The 23365-nt window shown below is 40.5% G+C and overlaps 1 protein-coding gene across 1 annotated transcript; it reads left to right on the forward strand.

Annotated features, from left to right (window-relative positions):
* The first annotated feature begins 15951 nt into the window (after positions 1-15951).
* CITED2 (Cbp/p300 interacting transactivator with Glu/Asp rich carboxy-terminal domain 2) lies at positions 15952-18357 on the forward strand. Its single transcript, XM_010983696.3, has 2 exons — positions 15952-16200; positions 16663-18357. Exon 2 carries the CDS (start codon positions 16671-16673, stop codon positions 17493-17495), a length of 825 nt encoding a protein of 274 aa, XP_010981998.2. The 5' UTR covers positions 15952-16200; positions 16663-16670; the 3' UTR covers positions 17496-18357.
* The last annotated feature ends 5008 nt before the right edge of the window (positions 18358-23365 follow it).

Below are 23365 nucleotides of genomic sequence, written 5' to 3' on the forward strand. Positions count from 1 at the left end.
GGACAAGGAGCAGACATGGTCCTTCTTCACAGGAGTTTTAGTTTAAAATGTGGCAGGATAGGAATTAAGAGACTGACACTAAAAAACTTCTGGGAGAAATATTCTAAGTGATATTATGGAAGGAGGCTGTCGAAGATTTCTCAGAGGAAGACTTCCTATGATCATCCTATCAAAAGTTACTGTGCCTGTTGAATACACAGCTAGAACATAGAAGTTCACCTCTTTGCCAGAGCTGTCTGTCATCTTAGTTTCATTTTTTTTAATAAAACTATTCTCTGGTGTTTGTTCTTATGTCATTTAATATCCCTTTTAGGATAACTCACATGATAAATTCCTTTCATAGCTGAGAGTAATTACAAAAAAAAAATTAGCTTTCCTAATGAACAGGTAGTCCTTTTGTTATTTGACAATGAAACCATGTTACACAACATATTTCTCCCTTTGCCTTGGCTACCAGGAAGCTCTGAGAAAACTTGCCACCCCCCACATTATCTATTGTTCTTATTCCTTTGATGTTTATCTTTTGCTGTTTTATTCTTGCATTACTTTCTTCTATCTTATTGTATCTTTTGAAAGCTGTTATCTCATTCAAAGTTGGGAGGTGAAGAGTAGAAGGAGGAAGGGGAATGAATATTTTCTTCCTCTCCATCTAAAATAATGACCTTTGCTCAAAGTGGAGAAAGGAGGGATGAAAGGTCAAAGTATTTTGAAGTTGTTTTTCTGGATTTGGAGAAACAATAAACACAACCTTTGCTTTGCAAAACTTAACTTGTTCTGGAGTCATGTTCCATCTCACTGTCTTTTAAAGATTACAGACAATAATAGAAAGCCTTTCAACTGTGGAATCAGGCAGACTTCATCCGAAACCCCAGCTCTGCCACTTGGCAGCAGAGTGACTTGGGTCACATCACTTTACTCTCTAGGCCTCAAATGATAATATCTTTTTAGCAGCGTTGATGTTGAAATTAAATAAAATGATGTATATGGAAGCAAATGCCATCTTACATGGCACACGGCAGGCACTCAGCAAGTGTAGTCTCTCTCCTGTCTTTCTTTTTTTCTTTTATTTTCCCCAAGGGCACAGTCTTTTTCTATTTCTAAAACATTAGACACAATGCTGTCTAAGGAGGAGAATTCAGTGTGGCAGTTGATGACAGCCAAAAGCCATCACCAAAGACTTCTTTTATTGTTTTTCTCCCTTAAGCCTTTTTTTTTTTTTTTTTTTGGAGGGGGAGGAGGCAAGAGGGATCCCTAGGCAACTAAGTTAAATATAATAATATGTAATTGCTAATCAGAGTTCCTGATCAACTTGAGGTACTTACTGTTACCTGTATTATTTGAAATAATTTAAGTCAAAAGCAAAACCCACTGAGCATTTTAAGTAGCCTGAGCAGCCTGAGGCCCACAGGCTTCAGAAGTACCGAAAGGCACTGGAATGTTTATCTCACTACCTGGCTGACTTGTAGGAGTCTGGACACCACTCGTACGGTGGCTGATGTCGCAGCTATGTCTGATGAAATCTACTAGTCTTGAGATAAACTAACATCAAGGGCATCCCAGTCAAAAGATGTGGTCTTCACAGAGAATGAACTGTCTCCCCACACCCTAGAGGGGGTCCGCTTAGTCATCAGGTGGCGATACCCAGGTGGGAGTCACCCTACTGCAGCCTGATTCTTAGCTTTCAGGCACAGAAACACCATTTTTTAAGTGCTTAGTGGACTCTGATATGACCTAACCAAAGTTAGGATATAATATATATTCATCCCTAGATTTATTAATTGTTAATGGGAAAGGAACATGCTTTTCCAGTCCTGAAATACTCCTGCCCACCAAATAGAGTGTCTTCTTGCATTTATCACCCTATCTGGACTCTTTCTTTTTTTTAATATCTTACAGTTTTATTTCTCAATTATATCTCAATAAGCTGAAAGAAAAAGCTTTGAGAGGCATTTATGTAAATCTACATAGACCTAGCTAGCGTATTTCTTTCAACTGCTGTATAGTGTTCTATAGCATGGCTGTAGTGTATTTTATCCATTCCCTTCTTGTACACACATACAAGAGATTCTCTAAAGTATACACCTGGAGGGAGAACTGCTGACTTTTAGGGTACGGGCCTTCTGATGTGATTGTACCAGTTTACTCCCTAGCAGCAATATTGGTTTGCTTCTCCCTATATTGAGCAACAAATTAGTATCAGATTTTTTAATCTCTCCCACCTTATGAAAGTGAAATTAAATCCCACTGGTATTTTATTTCGAATTTCCCTGATTACTGTTGAACTTGAGCACCACCTCATATATCCATTAATCATTTGATTTCCTGTGACTTACTGTGAATTGCTTGTTCATTTTTTGTCTACTTTCCTATTGGATGGTTTTGCCTTTTTTTTTTAAATTAACTTGATAGCATTTTAAAATATATTTTACATGTTTTACATATTTTTGGGTAATAATCCTTTGCCTATCATCTATGTTACAAATATATTGTTCTAGTCTGCTATTTGTCTTTTAACATTACTATCTCATTCGTCATTCAGAAGCAGTCTTTTCCTCTACAATTTATGCTTTTCTTGTATATTGCTTAAGAAGTTTTTTTCCTACTGAAAAATCTTAACAATATTCCCTATACTTTCTTCTGGTTCTTACAAGATGAATTATTTATCAGAAATTCCTTGGTAGACATGGAATCAGGGCAAGAAGAATGATCATGGAAGAGTGCTGACAAAGGCCACAGTAAAGCCAGTGAGCACACCCCCCCACAGAGCAGAGGTCACTTCTTATGGAACCAAAACCTGTGTCTTTTGTGTCCAGGGCAGATAAACGCAGCCAACGTCTTACTCTTTAGATCCCACTTCATCTAGATGCAGTGCTGATCATCTGCCTTCAGTTAACACCTCTTCCTTCAGACAATTCATTAGACAGGCTTTCATAGTTGATTCTAATCATTTGTGTTGTTTTGTGGCTTTTTCAAAGTGGTTTCTTTGACTTAAGAGTGCCTCCCTGAGACTCACAGCCCAGTCATCTTGGTTAGATACAGGTGATCCCTGTTCTCCCCAAACGGGTGTAGACAGTCTCACAAGTTATTTCTCTAGATAGCTAATCTCAATCATTGTGTGTGCTCCTTTCTAGTTTCTCTCACTTTCAGAGGACAAACGTCATGTCTATTTACACTTCAAAATTCCAGTGAAGCCTTACCTCACCTTTATGTTCTGAGAATTAAAAGAAATTTGTAATAAACAAGGGTGTTTGGGAAGAAAGGTGATCAAGTGGTCTCTCTGACACTGATAAAGGAACATAATTAACTTGTCAGTAAAATCCGTATTAGGCACCTTCCTTTTAAAGATTCTATTTGTCCACTGCGCAGTCTTCCCACCCAAGCCAGAACTGTGATGTTGCTTCCAGGTGTTCCAGAATCCCAGTTATGGACCCTAATTTCTACCACATTTGCCTCCAGTATTCTTCAAACCAATGTTCTGCCTATCGTAAGTAGTTCTCATGAAATAATCTAAAAGCAGAACACAAGATATTATCAGAGAACTGGTTCTGCACCTTTTGTCTGAACAGGGGGCCTTTATCTTTCATCTGCTTCAGAGCAAACTCCTGGCCACCAGCACAATCTACGTGTACACCCCGGCTCGAGTTCCGATAGGGGCTTGCCTTTCCAAAGCTTCCAGAGAGCTAAGAAGAATGCTAGCAGTCTCATGGTAGCAGTCTTTGGGCTGTACTGTGAGGGAAGCCTTCAGCTACCTGTAGCTTTCTGTAGTGCCAGCTGGTACACAGTTGATCCCTTCAGGTTTATTGGCAAGGCATAGGCAACAGGGCATGAACTCCGCAGAACAGTTCAGATAATCTTGTGCAACTCTTTCTGGCTTGCTCTTGATTCCTTTTGTGTCCTTGGGCAAGTCATTTCACCTCCTTTAGTCTGAATTTCTGTAATCTCCAAATGAAATAGTTTGGACTGGATGGTTTTATGGGCCCTCCCATCTGTAACTTATTATTATTTCACGATTCTTATGAGTTTATTTCAAAAATTCCATTACCAGCATTCAAGGTGTGTCGAGAATCAGGCACATTTTTGCATATGGCTTGTGAAATCTTTCCTATTATTTTATAGTCACAGTTTGTGCACCAACAACAAGATAAACTCCTCAAAGATTTTTTTAATTGAGAAATAATTGAAATATATCATTATATTAGTTTCAGGTGTACAATATAATGATTCGATATTTGTATATATTGTGAAATGATCACTACAATAGATCTAGTTAACATCCATCACCACACATTTACAATTTTTTTCTTATAATAAGAACTTCCAAGATCTACTCTTTTAGCAACTTCCAAATACAGTATTAGTAACTAGAGTCACCATGCTATATATTACATCCCCAGGATTTATTTTATTTTAAAATTGGAAGTTTGTACCTTTTGATCATCTTCATCCATTTTCACTACCAGCACTCCTTCCCCACTCCTACCCCTCAATACCCCCTCAACCACCAATCTGTTCAGTGAGTTGGAGGGTTTTTGGTTTCTTTGTTTGTTTTTAGATTCCACATAGTGAGAATCATACAGTATTTGTCTTTCTCCATCTGACTTATTTCATTTAGCATAATGCCCTCAAGGTCTATCCATGTGTCACAAATGGCAAAATTTCCTTATTTTTTTTATCCATTTGCCCATCGATGGACACTTAGGTAAAGCTTTTGATGATCTTGGTAACTTCATGAATTTAAAGAAAACTGAAAACTTTCTTGCTCTAGCTGCCCAGGCCCTTTCACTTTTAGAAGCACAGCTACTTCACGTTGAATCACTACCATCATGATTCAGTTGTACACTCTTGGTGGTAAAGGAGGTGGGGGGTGTCCAAAAGAGAACCACTAATGTTGATGATCAAAGAATAGCAGATCAGGGTATCAAACCTCAGTGAACTCTTGTAGTACCTAAGCATACTTAGTAACTGTGAGAGCCACCTCCTACCAAAAAAATAAATAAACAAAAATTTAAAAAGAAACCACACAAAACTCTAAGAGTTTTGTAAAGCCAATCAATGAAGTTTGTTGTTTACCAAATTAATATATATCAGAACACAGTTTCTGTTCTCCATTTAATTTTAAGTCTATATTTGAATAGACAAGAGTTTCTGATCTATTTTTGAGCCTGTTTTATTTCCTGAGAATAATTTTACTTATTAAAATCTCTTCCCCTGAATTAATATCCTTCTATCAGCCAAGTAAAGTGAAAAGGGAATAAGCTGGGGTATCATGCAAACCATGTTATGAACTCACACAGTACCAGGTATTAGGGCACAAAGAAAAATAAGTTATGATCCCCAGCCTGGAAATGTTTGTGATGGTGGCAGTGACAGAAAGGAGGTGACATGTAGGAAAACTGTGCTCTGTCAGAGCTAGCTGGATGAGTTTCACTTTGTGGGTTCCAATCTTGCATCTTTTATCTAATCACCTAAGATCTCAGATAACAGAGTCATCTAGTCTCATGAACTCTGGACTTTTTTCTTTATATCTGCATTAGCTTCTCCTATTTCCTTTGTAAGGAGATCTCCCTGTGAAGCAACAAAGACCATAGAAAGGACTACTTGTTGGTATTATCATGCTCTGGAACTTATGTCTAAATTACGACTCCATAAAAAGCAAGCTTATGCTCCACCACTGCACCAGGTAATATGGGAACACATAAACACATTGCATGTGGGTTCACCTTCTGCTGGATCTACTTCTGTATTATCCTCTTAAATGTAGAAAGAAAGAGGGATGAGGAGCCCCTATCCCCAGGCAGAGAACTGATTCTTTCTTAGAATTCTCTTCCTCCTGATAACACACTATGAAGGATCCATCAAGCTAATAAAAAGTACAGGAACAGTGGCCTAGAGAAGAACATAAATTACTGGGGAGAACTTGGAATCTTGAGAAGGTGGTAAATGCAAGGACTGAAGAAGTTTTGAAAATATAAACAATAATTATAAAAACACTCTTTCTAAATTATTTAGCATAGATCAGTATTTATGGAGAAATTTTTTAGAGAATCCACAGAGAAGCAAACTAGAATATTGGAAAAGATTTTAATTCTTTTTAAAGAAAGTTTTAAATTAGATCTCAATTGCTTAACTGTAAGGGTTAGAGGAATCAGAATTTTTAGCTGTATGATCACCACCTCTGAGTTGGGTATTTTGCATTGGGCATATGACGCTGTGACACTGGGATAAGATAGAAGTGTGGTCCCTGCCATCATGAGGACAGTAATTACATAGTCACAAAATAAATGTGTAAATACATATTGCAAGAAAGACTGTGAAGGAAAATCACAAGGCATCATGTATAACAAGGGCAATAATGGAGGGCCTAATCCATCTGGAGCAAAACCACAGTAAAGCTTCACAGGATGGCAAGGTATTATAAGACACCAGTAAGTAGGATTCTGATGATTCTGAATTTCAAAGTATTTCAACAGACCCACTGTAGTTGTAGCTTAGAGATAACAGGAGAGGAGAGGGGCTGAAGGATCAGCCATTGTACTTATGTCTTTCCTTTGGTGAAGACACCACAGACCAAAGCCTGGTCTTCAACTGGGCTAGTCCATCCATCCAGAGGTGAACTGGCTCCCACATTCATTAGACCACAATAAACTGATGAAGAGCAGATTATTAATTTACCACAGGAGGTATGCCCTTCCAGTGTCTGGAATTCTTGTGGCTACTAATTCTCAAGGTACTCAGGAGGCCTAAGAAGCTGGGGCTTTCCTGCTAAGAATGTTGATCTTATCCTGTACATGTTTATGCTCCTTTATTTCACTCCCAGAAGATAATCTTATCTCAAAGTCATCCTGAGGGTGCTTCTTTGATGCCCCTACGTACTGATTCCAGAAGCTAGGCTGCACGTCAAATTAGTTTAGAAATCCCTTGCTCCCTACAAACTGATGGTATAAACAAGATTGTTTAAAATACTTAAAAGAACTGAAGCACCTACAAGCGTTCCAGAAAATACCATTTAAAATACAAATAATTCAAACACTAATACAAATCATTCTCATCTAGTTACTACACAGGCATTGAATGAATGTAAGAAGAAAATGATGAACCACCAAGTGAAAGAAGACTGAACCCACAACTTTGGAATCATATATTTATTTGATATTAGAAAGAAACCTATATTTTTAAAAGGAACTTGTTAACATTCATACTTCCCAGTAGCTTAGACGCTCCATTCCCTCCCCTGACCATCAATCCAAATTATTTATTATAATAAGTAATTATATGATCCAAAGTATTTATAATGATAAATACTGGACACCACCAATATCAGTTTTTTCCAACTGGAGTTCATGGACCCTTCATAGTCCTTAAAGAATTAGAGGGGAAGGGTCTCTTTTTCTCCTCAGGAACTCTTTAATTTCATGTTTTCATTTTGTTGGTAATTTTCAGTAAATTATTACGAGCATATTGTGGATCATCCAAATAACCATCTTTCAATATTTGGATGTGTGATTATAATTGTGGAGGTGCCAAACCATACTCCTTTAAATGTTAAATACTAATAAGAAAAGAATAGATGTGGCTTTAATATGTAAGTGATATCTTCACATCATATGAAAACTCAGTGAAGTCATGGTGCACTGTATACAAGGTTTTGCAGTGGTTCAAATAGAGAATTTCACTGCATGGCAAGTCATAGCACCAGCTGGCCAAACTTGATAGGGAAAAAAAAAGTATGCTGTAATTTTTGTTTCTAGATTCACACTGCAAAGGATGACTTAATCTTGTCAAAATCTGCCATGTAAATGCTGTTAATTTTGATTCTTATTGGTCCTCTAGTCTTATTTTTTATTTAGCATGCAAATGTGTTCTAGTATTTATAATGTGTTCCTAATTGTATAGGAGCTATAAACATAAGTATGTCACACAGTGTTTTCTATTTTTCCATAGTTAAGAAATACAATAAAAATAATGTAAGTAAGCATTTGAGGCCTAAGAGATGTTTATCTTTAGAAAGGGGTCCATATATTACTCTTTAGAAATACTGATTCAAACCAGAATTTTTCAATATTTCTATCCTGTGAATCCTCTTTGCTATTATTTCATGAACCACTTATGCATTTTTAAGTCATTTTAAAACTTTTGTAAGGCACACAGAAAGAAGAGAGTTCACATAAAATATTATATTTTAGATAAATATATTATTGAAGTTTCTTTTGTGGAGTTTATTTTAACCTGATCTTCAATAATATTTATTACATAAAAATATAAAAACATATTTTTTCTTATGTAGTGGACTTCTATGATTTCTTCTGAATCAATTATTAAAGTAAAGCATAACCTGTTGACAAATACAAAATTGACAATATATTCTCTTTGGATTTTGTATTAAATGTATATTTAAATTAAATTGAAATATCAGAAATTAACAAAATACTTTCACTCCTTGAACCTTTTAGTTCTATCATTTTATACTTAAAAACCAACTAGGTTTTAAAAAAATAATTTTTGTGTTGTTTATACCTAATGAGATAAAAGAAATAGTTTCAGGTTATTATTTGTAAGCATAACTCCACTATTATTAAATGTGGCAGCTGAACTTTTATTTCTAATAAATTGAAGGCCAATTTAGGTATAGTCATCACTATACTTTCTCTTTCTAGCCCTGAGTTTTGAGTCCTAGAGTTACATATTTGTGCTATGTAAGAATTTTCATTACATGAAGGTAACCCCAGCATGGTGTGAACACCATCTTAAGTCACTTGCAAAATAATTATCACAATGACATTTTTCATTGATTTATTTTATTCAGGACCATTTGTCTTCTATCTTTAAAAAATTCATACGTGAATGAGAATTAAAACAACTTCAAGTAGCAAAACAGTAAAAACCACCCCCCTGACAGGGCTACGTAGCAAGAGAGTGAGTTAAGTGCATGTTGGTCAGATGTTCAATGTCTATCACTGGCTTAGCAGGCTCAGCACACTTTAGAGACCCTCAATCTTCCATTTTGAACTGCAAACATACTTTCAAATTATTTTGCTTCTCACTTTTTAAAAAGTAGAAATTGATACAGATTCTGTTACTGCCTGTTACAACCCTCTCACCTATAACACAGGATGCCAGTGATCTAAACCATTCAACACGTCTCTATCCTATTTCACTGAAGTCTTCATAAAGACTTGGTTCCCCCTGATAATCTGCTCTGGTGTTTTAAAACCCTGATGTTTAGGAAGTCCTTTATGAGCAAGTCACTTAACCTCTCAGGACCTCAGATTTCTCATCTAGAAAATGAGGGAGTTTGTATAAGATTCTTTTTAAAGTCTCACCCCAAATTAGAATTCTGTGATTTTTGTATTATCCAAAGCTTTAGTTTTCATAACTGTTTAACATCAGAACAATGTTTTAAAACAAATTTGAACAAGAAATTCTGAATATATAAAGCACGTAAAAGTGAAGCTGAGAACACTCAAGGTCTGGAGAGCACAATTTGAAAACCACTGATCTAAAGCTCTCTTTTAAAAAATGCTTTCCTTTTTTCTTTGTCTCAGTGGAAAAGAAAAACATCTGGAAAGGATCCACCATATTAGTTTCCCTATGCGTACACCAGAACATATGGATTAAGTCACCTGTCAGCTTTTTCTTCTCCAGATTAAACAGCCATTATAAGTCCCATTTCCCATCCTTTTAAAATAGATTTCCTTTTTTTTTTAATGAACCTTCTTTAGTTTCTGTAACTCTCTATTAAAATGTAAAGTTACAAAGCAACCACAATGTCTGAGCAGAGCCAAGTGTAGCAAAAGGATTACTTCCAGCTCTATCATTTGATATTCTCACTCCTAACACACTCCAAGTTGCTTCCTTTTTAATAACAGCATTCCATTGCTGTCTCATCTTCAACCAATAGCTTAGTTTGACTCACAATTTTTTAGGGAGGGGGGTGTGGCAGGGAGCTGAATTTGTTATATCTAGACAATAATTTCCCATCCAATACCCATGTCATTTGTTATTGTCCTCATGGGGACTTTGAAGTTTTTTTCTATTGAATACAGTCCCGTTTTTCATGGCATATTTCTATAGTTAAGGTCACTCCATTTCTCTTCTGCCTTCCAACATATCTCAACTTTATAACCAATGTGAGTGTTGTCTAGTTTATTGTTAAAGTTGTAGACTAATAAAATGTCAATTACTTGAAAAAGAATCTATATATGAGGTGTTACAGGCTGAACTGCATCCCCCAAAATTCATATGTTGAATTCCTAACCTCCAGCATCTCAGAAGGTAACTGTATGTGGTTATAAGGTCTTTAAAGAGATGATTAAATAAAAATGAGGCCATCTGAGTGAGTCCTAATCCAGTCTGACTGGTGACACACAAAGAGACACCCAGAACTTCAGCACAGAGGAAACAGAGAAGAGACGGTGTGAAAACACAGCAAGAAATCAGCCACCTGCAAGCCAAGGAGAGAGGCCTCAGAAGAGACTACCCCTGCCAACACCTTGATATTGGACTTCCAGCCTCCGAACTGTGAGAAAATAAACTCTGTTGTCTGAGCCACCCCGTCTGTGGAATTTTGTTAAGGCATCCCTGGCAGACTAATACAGGCCACTCTCTGCATGGCAGGGCACAGCCCCTGGGGCTCACCAAGGAACCTCTACTACTACAGAGAAGGCTACAGGAGGGCAGAAATGCCCGTAACTCAAGTCAGAATAAGTCACAGAAGAAGATCCGAGCAAAATGCCCCGGGAGCACCAAAGGAGCCAGAATTCTTTCCATCTGGGGGATCAGGGAAGGCTTAAAAGAGGAGATGTCATTTGAGCTGGACCTTCAAAGATGGGCAAGATTCCGATCATTGGGGGTGGGAGGGGTGGGGATGAGAGCAATCCAGGGGAATAGGACTTTATGAGCATAAACCAGGCTTACTCTATACCCATGATCCCTTTTAGAACAACCTCAGCTGTCACTCACCTGTAGACAAGATTGGTCCTTTGCAAGCCTGATTAAACATCAGAACTAACTGGAAGTTTTTAAAAAAATCATTTAGAGCCTCGGGCCCTGCTCTCAATCCGCCGAATCAGAGATGATATCCTGAATCTTTATTTTAACCATCTTCTCAGATGAGATGGTATCAACTTCATCAAGTTTAAAGACCCCTTTTTAATAAAAACATTTCACTGCCTCCCCCCATGGTAATAACTGTATTCCCGTCAAATGTGAAAATATTTAAAGACAGAAAAAAATATCCTGAGTTTGGTGATGATTTTAAGTGAATTTATACTTTATTAATTAGAATCAAATCCACAGGTTTAAAAATTATATGAATATATTATTTTGACATATACACATACACGTAAGACATTATTCAACTTGCAGATAACGTAAGGTTGCATATAGGGCTTCCATCTCTTTTTTTAACCATGTGTGCTCACCCTGACACTGAAGTCCACCAACAGTTTCTGGATCTGGATCCACTGACAGTTCCTACCCCAAATTATACCACAGACCAGTAAAATATCAGAATTTTCCATCAGAATAGGAGAGAGAAGGAGAAAGGCAGAAATAGGGATTGCCATCACACCTCATTCTCATATAGAGGCTCCTGACTCCTCATGGTGGTGGGATGGACGGTGGAACAAAGTAGCAGCAGTGTTTTTCTCACCAGCTAAGACCTAGAGGCAAGGTCTTGGGAGGAGGAGAAGAGGAGAAAGGTCCAGAGTCTGCCTCTGACTGATTCTCTCCCCTTTTCCCTAAACTCTCTGAGAAGATGGTCATGGGTTTGGGGGTTTGTTTGTTTTTAAATCTCTGAGATTCAAAATCCTCCTCTCTGAAATGATGAAAGTAATCCCTAGTTGTTAAAGTGACAATTAGGTGAGATCATTTAGGTAAAGTATAAAAACACCCAGTATTCGACCCCATGCTGCTCTCCAGCCTCACCCTCACCCCACCACACAGCTATAAACTCTTTTGAATATTTCTGAAGCTAGGTCCTTCAGTTAGCCTTTCCTCAACTCACAGTTCAGCTGAAGCCTGAGGCTTACTTCTAAAAGCCCTGTTTCAATCAAACGTTCACACCAATGGGGACTTCCTCCATACTCAGCAGCCAATGACCCCGGGGGAGCCATCCTCCCAAACAGATCAGTTTGCTCAAGTCTATGACAGGCCACAATGTGGACAGTGGTAAACTGTTGTGCACCTTCCCATTAGAGTTTTCTGCTGCCATTTTTGAAAGTAACCTTCTCCAGAAAATCTTTCCTGACCACCCCCTTATAAGCCCTTTATTTGGGATCCCTTGGTACTTCTGCTCTATTCCGTTCGTTCATTCACTCATTAATCAGTAAAGACTTGTTTTAGACACTGAATAAACAAACAGGCAAGGTCCCTGCTCTCCAGGAGCTGCCACGCTAGTGGGGAAGACAGTAAAACTCCAATATGTAACATGTCAGGTGGGGAAAAACACTAAGAGGAAAAATAAAACAGTGCAAGAAGACAAAGAGGGATATTGCTAGTTGGTAAGACAGTCAGGAAGGCCTAGTTGAGGTGGTGTCTGAGCATAAACATGAAGAAATGAAAGTGTGGGCCAGCAAGAGATCTGGGAAGAGAGTTCCAGGCATTGCCTTACTTCCAACAAGGCAAGAGTCTTGTGTTATTCAGTTTCTCCACCACTATTAAGGGTTGAATTATGTCCCTCCAAAAATATTGGAATACTAACCCCCAGTACCTCAGAATTTGACTTTATTTAGAAAAACTGTCTTTACAGAGATAAGCAAGTTAAAATAAGGTCAGTGGCACAAGCCCTAGTCCAGTAAGACTGGTATCCTTATAAAAAGAGGGAAATTTGGACACAGAGACACACACACAGGGAAAAACACAATACAAGGATTAAGATAGAGATTGAGGTGATGCATGTACAAGCCAAGAAACACCAAAGATGGCCAGCAAACCACCAAATCTAGAAAAGAGCCATGGACCGGATTTTCCCTCACAGTCCTCAGAACCAAACTTGCCACACCTTGATCTTGGACTTCTAGCCTCCAGAACTGTGAGACAATCATTTTCTGTTGTTTAAGTGTGGTGTAAGCAAAGTTTGTGGTACTCTGTTGTGGCAGCCTTAGGAAACTAACACAGCCATCTAGCACCATTAGGGCCACACAGGGAACACTGCCTTGCCCAGCTTCCCAGGACAAACCCCTGATCACACTGATTATTTGTGTACCTCTGGATGACTGTAACAGCTCCTTAACTGAACTCCCTGTTTCTAGTCTTACTTTCTCAATCCATTCTCCATGGTATTGTCCTGATCTCTTTAAAATGAAAATTTGACCATCTCACTGGTTTGCAAGCATTCATCTACTTCTCATTATCTTCAGGACATAATCCAAATTTCTCAGCTTGGGGAACCAAAACCCATAGGATTCAGCCTGTTTATCAGTCCAACCTTGTTTCTCTCACCTCTGCCCCCTCCTAAGATGGCCTAACTTCTTCTCATCCTCAGGCCTCAACTTACCACCATCTCCACTAGGAAGCCTTCCCAAGTCCTAAAGACTAGCTTAGGTGTCCCTCCTATATGCTGCCAGAAGTCCTTGTGTTTAATGTTGTTGTGACACTTATCCTAGTGTGTCTAAAGCTTGTTTGTCCAGCTCCACCTTTTGACCATGAGTTCCTGTCTTGGTTGTATCTCTAGGAGCTAGGAAAAGTGCCTGGCACTTGGTAAATATTCACTGGATGAATGAATAAATGAACAAAGCATACCATGTTCTAACCAGCTGATCCCAGAATGAATTTTCCGACCCCCTCTAAGGGGTGGGGGATGGGGAAGTGACCTTTCAAGGGATTTCCCAATAGTATGTGGAACCACTGGAGCAGGATGGAGCTGCACCTTTCCTTAATGGTTGCAAGAGGAATTTAGATTAGACATTCAAGAGCTGATCCTTGTGTCGCAAAACACTGCAGTATAAGGGAGGGAAGTAAACAATCTATCTAGCAATTTTTGAGTCTGGAGTTGACCAATATTTTCAAGTCTAGTTTTTGATAGGAAGTGGCACCTTTAGGTCTCTTCCAAGGCTCTGATTCTATAACTGCAAGTCCATGATCTACAGGTAAAAGTGGTGGGTGATCAGATTAGGCGATTGTTGCAACCAGATTAGGAGATTGTTGCAACCAAAAATGCAATGTATTCTGTACACAAGTCTCCAAAAAGTAAATGTTTTTGACGTTTAAAATTATTGCATGCACGGTTAGAAATGCTGGAGAGCTTGGAAAAGGAAAGAGAGGAAGAGAGAAAGATAGTAACAATGTAAATACATATATTTAATATTATATACATGCATAGCTGGAGGAAGACTGAGGGGTAATAAATTTAAATAATCAGGATTTGCAAACTCCTGAAAGGGGAAATGTATCAGAATTTCCAGCCCTCAAGAAATAGGGCCTAAAAAAAGTGTGAGCAAGAAGGGAGAGAAAAAAGGTGGGGGCGGGGGGGGGGGCGCGGAGGGACTCGCTCTTTGCAGCAGGAAGAGGAATGGCTATCTAGTTTTGAAGAAACAACTGTGAACAGAAGTCCTTATTCGGAGCGCTAAACTCGCTTTTACCACATAAAGAGCAACATAAAAGCTCAGAGCAGCCCCATCATGGTGTTGGGGAAACAATTCTGCTTCCCCATTTGAGAAAGCAAGAGACTTGGTAGTGGCCCAGACCGGTGTTAGAGCTTTTATTTGCAAGTCAATGAGCCAAAAAGACGACCAGGCTAGTTGTGCCGCGTTCAGGGAAGCAAAGTTATTATTATCGCCTATTGCCCCACTGAACAATTTCACTGAAAAGGAAGAGTCCCAGCAGTGTTTGCGCACGGTTCCATACGGGACGTGCAGCTACGTGCCCACCTCCAGAACGACTTTATTTACAAAGCGATTACCATGTTATCTATTTGTTTTCCTTTTCCAGCAACAGCAGCCTTACTCAGCCCTCGAATTTCTTAATTACAAACCCGTTCGCTTCTAAATCAACCCGAAACCGTCAGGCAGAGCCCGGAGGGAGGCTGTGCAAGTTTGCACACACTCCCACCTCCCGGATCAAGGGCAACAGCAGAAGCAAGAAACTGTGTATGTGCAAAAAGGTGGATCTGGGGACGAGGATCGCTGAGTTTGTTTACAGAGCAGAGACGCCTCAGCTCGGATGCCAAAGCTACCAAGAGCTGCAAACGCAAACTTAGCAGAAGCACACGTACCCCGGGAGCGGCGAGTGGGCCCGAAACTGCGGACCGGATTCCTAGGCGCTGGAGCGGAGGCGGCCGAGCCCGCGAGCGCGCTAAGTCCACCTGCAGCCGCTGCCTCTCCCCGCCCCCAGCTCCTGTCCTTGAAAGGAGTGGAAAATAATGCATCTACATGCAGACTATCTAGATCAGGTTTACCTACTGCCCCTATAAAAACACAAAGGCACAGCCCAGGAAAGCGCGCGCAGAGGAAGGGGCATTACTTGCCCTGGGCTTACAAACCCACTCGGGTAAACACAGTCATTCTTTGCAACCCGGGTAGCCCTTTGCAGAGCCGCGAAGGTAGAAGGGCACCACGGAGGAAGGCGGCGCTGAGTGAAGCCCCTTTTCCGTAGAAAGCCCAGATCGCTAGGTCAGCTGGGGGTGAAGAACCCGGCCAGAGGGGGGCGGTTAATTTTCCTCGCTTCTCTCCGGGCAGGCGCTACCTTCGGGCTGAGAGTCCAGGGAGGGTTTTCTCCCTGCAAAGGGGGCGGCCGAACTGGCCCCGGGTTTGTGGGCCAGGAGGAAACCAGAATCCGGGGACAGCCGGGCGGCGCCTGGGCCCGAAACGTCTGCGCACGTGCCTCCGGCCGCGGGGACGCGGCTGCCCGACCCGGTCCGGTGTGCCTACTGTTCCGGAATCCGCGTTTTCCCTCTGCTCGCCCGGGAGGCTCTGGCTCCGCCCTTCCTGAAATCCCTTATATTAACTGTGGCCAAAGCCCGAAGAAACACAGCTCATTGTTGGCAGCTGCCGGGCGGTCTTGCCGAGCTGTGAGGGCAGCAGAGGGGAAATAAAAGGGAACGGCTCCGATTCTGCCCCAGCGGCTGCTGCAAGACCTCGGCGCCGACATCGCGACAGCGAGCGCCCTGCACGCGAGGAAGGCCCCCTCTATGTGCTGCTGAGCTGGTCCTGGACCCAACGATCCCGCCCTCAGTCTTCGGAGCAGAAATTGCAAGGACGGAAGGTAAGCGCGGCGGGCGAAACTGGCTGGGGCTTCTGCCAGCCCAGTCCTCCGAGGGCTGGGTTTGCCCGGAGGAAGAGCGTGAGGCGGAGCTGGGGAATAACAACAGGATGTGCAACAACAGGATGAGGAGGGCTGGTTTAATGCCTGAAGTTCGCGGCAGAGCTATGGGGCACTTCCTTTATTAGGCGACTTCGGGGAGCAGACGGGGGTGTGGGCTTAGGTCCCCCCGCCCGATCGCAGGGGAAAGGGCTGTTTGTGCAGCGCGCGGCTCTGTTGTGGGTGGCAGGTCCGCTTTGGTGGTGAGCCCGAGTGCACAGGCTCCTAGTGGGATTCTCGGGGTGATGATTCGCAGCCGAAGTGCGTCCGGCGCCCCTGGGGGACAGAGGCGAGAAAAAGTGGGGTGCGTCGCGGTGGGAGTCATGTGTGGCGCGGGTCTTACCGTATGCCCTTTTTCACTTTCAGGACTGGAAATGGCAGACCATATGATGGCCATGAACCACGGGCGCTTCCCCGACGGCACCAACGGGCTGCACCACCACCCTGCCCACCGCATGGGTATGGGGCAGTTCCCGAGCCCCCATCATCACCAGCAGCAGCAGCCCCAACACGCCTTCAACGCCCTGATGGGCGATCACATACACTACGGCGCGGGCAACATGAACGCCACGAGCGGCATCAGGCACGCGATGGGGCCCGGGACTGTGAACGGAGGGCACCCCCCAAGCGCGCTGGCCCCCGCGGCCAGATTTAACAACTCCCAGTTCATGGGGCCCCCGGTAGCCAGCCAGGGGGGCTCCCTGCCGGCCAGCATGCAGCTGCAGAAGCTCAACAACCAGTATTTCAACCATCACCCCTACCCCCACAACCACTACATGCCGGATTTGCACCCTGCTGCAGGCCACCAGATGAACGGGACAAACCAGCACTTCCGAGATTGCAACCCCAAGCACAGCAGCGGCAGCAGCACCCCCGGCGGCTCTGGCGGCAGCAGCACCCCTGGCGGCTCCGGCGGCACCTCGGGCGGCGGCGCGGGCAGCAGCAATAGCGGTGGCGGCAGCGGCGGCGGCAGCAGCAGCAGCAACATGCCCGCCTCCGTGGCCCACGTCCCTGCTGCAATGCTGCCGCCCAATGTCATAGACACTGATTTCATCGACGAGGAAGTGCTTATGTCCTTAGTGATAGAAATGGGTTTGGACCGCATCAAGGAGCTGCCCGAACTCTGGCTGGGGCAAAACGAGTTTGATTTCATGACGGACTTCGTGTGCAAACAGCAGCCCAGCAGAGTAAGCTGTTGACTTGATCGAAACCCTGGCGAAAGAAATCAAATCCCCCAACTTCTTCGGTGTGAATTAAAAAAAAACATTCCCTTAGACACAGTATCTCACTTTTCAGATCGTGAAAGGTTTGAGAACTTGGAAACAAAGTAAACTATAAACTTGTACAAATTGGTTTAAAAAATTGCTGCCACTTTTTTTTTCTGTTTTTGTTTCGTTTTTGTAGCCTTGACATTCACCTCCCTTATGTAGTTGAAATATCTAGCTAACTTGGTCCTTTTTGTTGTTTGTTTTTACTCCTTATTTCCTCACTTTCTCCAGTGCTCAACTGTTAGATATTAATCTTGGCAAACTGCTTAATCTTGTGGATTTTGTAGATGGTTTCAAATGACTGAACTGCATTCAGATTTACGAGGGAAAGGAAAAATTGCATTAGTTGGTTGCATGAACTTTGAAGGGCAGATATTACTGCACAAACTCTGCCATCTCCGCTTCATTTTTTTAACTATGCATTTGAGTACAGACTAATTTTTAAAATATGCTAACTGGAAGATTAAAACAGATGTGGGCCAAACTGTTCTGGATCAGGAAAAGTCATACTGTTCACTTTCAAGGTGGCTGTCCCCCTCCCCCATATGTACAGACAATAATAGGGTGTGGAATGTCGTCAGTGGCAAACATTTCACAAATTTTTATTTTGTTTCTGTCTTCAACATTTTTGACACTGTGCTAATAGTTATATTCAGTACATGAAAAGATACTACTGTGTTGAAAGCTTTTTAGGAAATTTTGACAGTATTTTTGTACAAAACATTTTTTTGAAAAAATACTTGTTAATTTATTCTATTTTAATTTGCCAATGTCAATAAAAAGTTAAGAAATACTTGTTTTCTAGAAGTCATTTGGGGGTGGTTATTCCCTTTGGTGGCTTTCTTTTTTTCTCTTGAAGTTGAACACTTTATTAATGAGAGTAAGCATTCCAAGGGATAAATTACAGGACACTAAAACAGGTCATGATGAGCTTAAAGCGGAGAGTAGGATTTAACATAATTGGCATAATGCTTCATTGTTATCACTGTAACATGCCTCTTGGTGTGGTTTAATCAAAAGCTGCAAACTTGTCAAAGAGCATTTTTTTCTTAATTGCCATCATATTCAAGTGTACTCCAGAGTTAGAAAGGTTTGTAATATTAAATGTTATATTTTTTCATAAGGTGGGAGGGGATAAATCAAGTGTTTCTGGTTATACCTGATTTTTAAATGGAGGTAGATTAGAATAATATACTGGAAGATTGATGAAGATGGCATTAAATATAACTCTACCTTTATCTCTAGTGACGACTTTTATTTCTCAGCAAAAGTACTAAGGAGAAGCACACATTTAACAGCTTAATCTCTGAAAAATCTTCTGCCTAGTTTATAGTTCTAAGAGGAAAATGGGGTAGAATCCCACTGTAAGGCTTTCTATTTTGCTCTCCTATACTACTTAAATTTTACTCAGCAAGGTTGATTCAAAGGTCAAATTACAATCTTCACAAAACACTCCCTCTCAAGCATGCCCGGTTTTCCAGAATTCTGAGCTTTTCCTGTTACAGGCATTGGGTGCAAAGGACATAAACGTTAAGATCCTTTTCTAATTTCACTCAGATGCATTATCAAGAAGACAGCCACAGTTAAGTAGGTGTCAAGTGTCGCCTTATATAATCAAGCAAAAGAAGAAGCAATGTTGTTAAAATCTCAAATGATCCCAGTTGGAAGAAGAAATTTTGCTTTCCCTGTCATGTCTTCCTAGCTTATCTTATAAGAGCAACACACCTATATCCATGAAAAAATAGCCTTTTGTATGTAACATACTGGAGGAGTACAGAAATGTAGGTTGAAGAAAATCTCACAAATAATCCTTTAAAAGAGCATTTCATTTAGACTCTTAGATTCTAATCTTAAATCCCATATTTCATAATAAAAAAATCAGGAGAGGAGGGCATACAGAAGTGTTAAATTACAGTGAGTCTGGCATCAAGGCTGATTTCAGTATAATTCAGATCACCTACATTCTATAATTCTATTTCCAAGGCAGGTCATTAAAATTAAGATGCACACTCCACTGGGTTTTTTCCTACCTCTATAATTGACACTTTCTTATTAAAAATTATATTCTAGGTAAATTTCTCTGAAAATACACCATCATTCAAAATTCTTCACCCCACTTTAAAAGCAGATCCATATCTCCCAAATTAATAGTTAAAGTTGAAGTTTTCTTCAGCTAAGACATGTCAATAATAAATCTGCAATCAGCAGTAAATCTTCCTGGCTAAGCATTTTCACATTAAGTTTTCCTTTTTCCTTTTTCTTTTTTTTTTCCAGAGGCTCAAGTGAAAAAATATGTTTGCATACATATTAATAAAGCAATTCTAGTTCTTTTTCACTTGTGCCAGGAAAAAAAATAAAAGGCGGCTATTGGAGGCATTTTCTTTTTTGCATAAAGAAGCAAAAGAATTGCTTTGCCACCACCCTTCACCATTTATTCTGCCAGGGAATAAGCCACAACACCTGCTCTGTCACTAAATTCCTCCTGCTGCCCTAACGGCGGAACACGTATGTGGAGATGCAGAGCCCAAGGAACTATTATTAGATCCTGAGCCTATCTCTGCTAGAACAGAGGACTCAAACAGGAGCTGGGTTAAAAGCACAATTTCTCTTCAGTACAAATACAAACTCCCCTGTCTCCTTCATTTAAATGATCTCTATTTCATTAAAATTCTTTCCATGATCAAGAATTGAGCAGATTCTATGTGATATCTGCAGGTCTCTTAAGCAGAGAAAAATAACTCCTTGTTTGAACAACCTGATTAATGAAACCTGTACAGTGACCTAGATCACCAGGCTACTGGCAGACATTTGCAAAACCTTTTGTGGTCTTGCTTCCTACTAAGTTGCTTATAGCATGTGGGGAAATTTGACCTCTGTACCTTGGCTGTTTTTCAAAAAGTTCTAATATGGTACAAGAGAGCTTCTGTTCTTTAAGCTTTGCCTACAAATAGACACTCCACACTTGATTTTCAAGAAGAGATCATTGATAAGCAAGAGCAAAATATCATAGAAACATATCAGAAAAATAAGAACACATTAATAAAAAAAAAATGGGTACCTCCATTGTGGCTGCTAAAATCCTGCTGGCAGTATCTTCGCTGGAGCTGATAAAGACATTACAGCTATGGATGGGTCTTTGAAGAACAGTTACCTAATCACCACTGTTTATGGGGTGCTAGGCTAGAGCACTAGTACCAGAAGGCTGACATCTATTGTGAAGTTTATGGTCTCCGTGACTTTTACTACTGTAAACTGGGATAACTATAAATTGATGTCAACATTAAAGGCCAGATCCTTTACAGCAAAATATTAATCCACTAATCTACTATGGGTGGCCGGCTTTGAAATATAAACTTTGCAGGCCTGGACCATTAGGTGTTTTCGCCCCCTTGTGGAATTTATTTAGAAGGTCAATGGAAAGCTGTTTGCTCAAGAGGCTTTTATGTTTGTTTTATTGTTTGTTTTTTATCATTTCTGAAGACTTCATTTTCTTTCTTGAAGCAAGCAGCATATATTTGAGAAACAAATTTGCTATCAAAGAAGATTCCAAAATAAACACCCTTTATGAAAATAGGAGTATTTTACTTGCCAAAGACCTTATGATTAAATGCACATACTTGAAATTTGCCTCATACTTCAAAATAGGCATTGGCTAAGGAATTTTCTTTATAAAAGTATAATGAGCAATACTTTAGTCTGTTACTCTTCACTCTCACAACAGAACTGTTGATTTGGGATCAGTGCAAATCACTATGTATTTGATGGGAAGGGGTTGGAAAGGTGGAGGGAAGTCTCCAGGAATGCAGAATCCAATTATCTACATTGGAATGTGACCAAGCCACAGGTCCTAATCTTGTGAAAAGGGCCACAGGATGTTTAATGAGATTGAGCGTTGTTGTCTAATTGATTCAGTAAAATTTACTTTAAAATGAACTTGGCAGATAACATTGTCTCCCCCCAAAAAATAAATTTAGAATTCCAGGAATTTAGGACCCGAGCCATTGGCAATCTTCTCCTCTCCAACTATTGTTTTGGTAGCACAGAAGAGTTGGTATACACAGCCTCAGAGATGGTGTTCATCATTTTGGTGCTTATACCACTTATATCATCAGAATCAGAGCTCCCAGGCAGGTTGAAGCAAGAGACCAATAGGTAGTACATCCAGTAACTTAGCCAATGAACCCCTATTATCATGTGTTCTGTTTGTCTTTTCCCCTCAGAATAGAAGGAACAATGGGAATGTCAGAATTTTAATTGCAATGGACTGGCTTAAATTACTTGACCTATTTTCATCCAGCACAGGGAAAAATGATTTTTTTTTCCTGGTAGCCATACATATAATTTAAATTGGAAAAAGAAATATAAGGACATTTTTTATTAAATAGTGTACTGTTCATAGTTTTAGTTTGCTTTACAGTAAATAAGACCCATCTTTATTTATCAAAAGAATGACACATGAAATAAAGAATTTTTTTCCCCTCTCAGGAAGACTTAAATTCTTAAGTAAAGCTAAATAATGAACTGAAAATATTCTGAGCTGTTGGTGTGAATTTCTATAGTATATTGCTATTTATGAATGTAATAAAAGAAAAGCTAAGAGAAATAGTGGTCTACTGTTTTGAGGAACTGAATCCATGGTCATTGGGAAACAGAACAGATAATGACTTTTCTAGTGGCTGATCTTTATCAATTGCTCCTTTCCCCAAGATGAGCTCTAAAGTTATCAGCCCCAGGAGCGGGTTGGTGGAGTTTCGAGAATTCTGCTTGGCTCAACCAAGACATACAGAATGAACTAGAGCAGACGAAAGACAAACGATGAGTATCATTACTTGCTTTACAGTAGTGGATTTTCATTAGCTGAGCTAATCTGAAAGATTAGTGAGGCAGGGCACAACGTGGGGTGAGGATAGTGGCTCACAGGATTCCTGGAATTTTCCCATGGCATCACCATTGTGCTCTGCCTTGAAATCCTTCCCTTTCTTCTCTCCAGTCTCTTGATTACATTTTGGGTTGCTGAACAAAGCAGACAAGGAATTCTGGCTCCAAAGCAGCCTGTAGCAAGACCAGGTAGGTGTGGCGGTCCTTGCAGGAGATATGCAAATAGGCGAGTGGCTTCTGAAAAGTTAATAGTGCTGCAAGAATCCTACCAATCCATTCTGAATGCGGGGTAGGGACCAAGCTTTAGGCTTGAGTGAAAGTCAGACTAGTATAAATCAGAAAAAGTCGTCAGAGGACAGCCAGCTCCAGCTTGTAATATTATTTTGTGAACACTTGTAGGAGAAAGCATGCCAGAGTGAAGGAAATGTGATCAGGGCTATTGAAGTCTTTCCTCTGTGTCTCCCAAGGGACTGGTATAAAATTTCGCCTTGTTTCTTTTAAGCAGCTTGGCCATAGAGCTTTTTTTTTTTAAATTTCTGGTAACCAACCAAGGAAAAAATTGTCCTTGCCTTCCTGACAGTTAATATCTCCATGCTGACAAACTCATAGTACTTAAATTGTGCATAAAAATCCATAGGTCATCTTGTAAATATTGTCCCATTACATTTACTTGGGATGATTCTTTGAAGGAAGACAAGCAGGATGATGGCTTGTTCCATATTTCTTCTCTTTACCCAATGTGTTTAGCAAAATATGTGAACTTTCTTAGGCCCCTTAGTCTGACACCACGTTTTAGAGCAATGATGCTTAGCTGGGTGAGACTACCCGACTAGGAGGCAGATCAGAATGGAGAGAGGGCAGAAGAGGGCAGTACCTTGAAAAAAAAATACTCCATATTATTATATACTTAGGGAAAGTGCTTA

This window comes from Camelus dromedarius, chromosome 6, assembly GCF_036321535.1.
Source record: "Camelus dromedarius isolate mCamDro1 chromosome 6, mCamDro1.pat, whole genome shotgun sequence".
Taxonomy (NCBI): Eukaryota; Metazoa; Chordata; class Mammalia; order Artiodactyla; family Camelidae; genus Camelus; species Camelus dromedarius.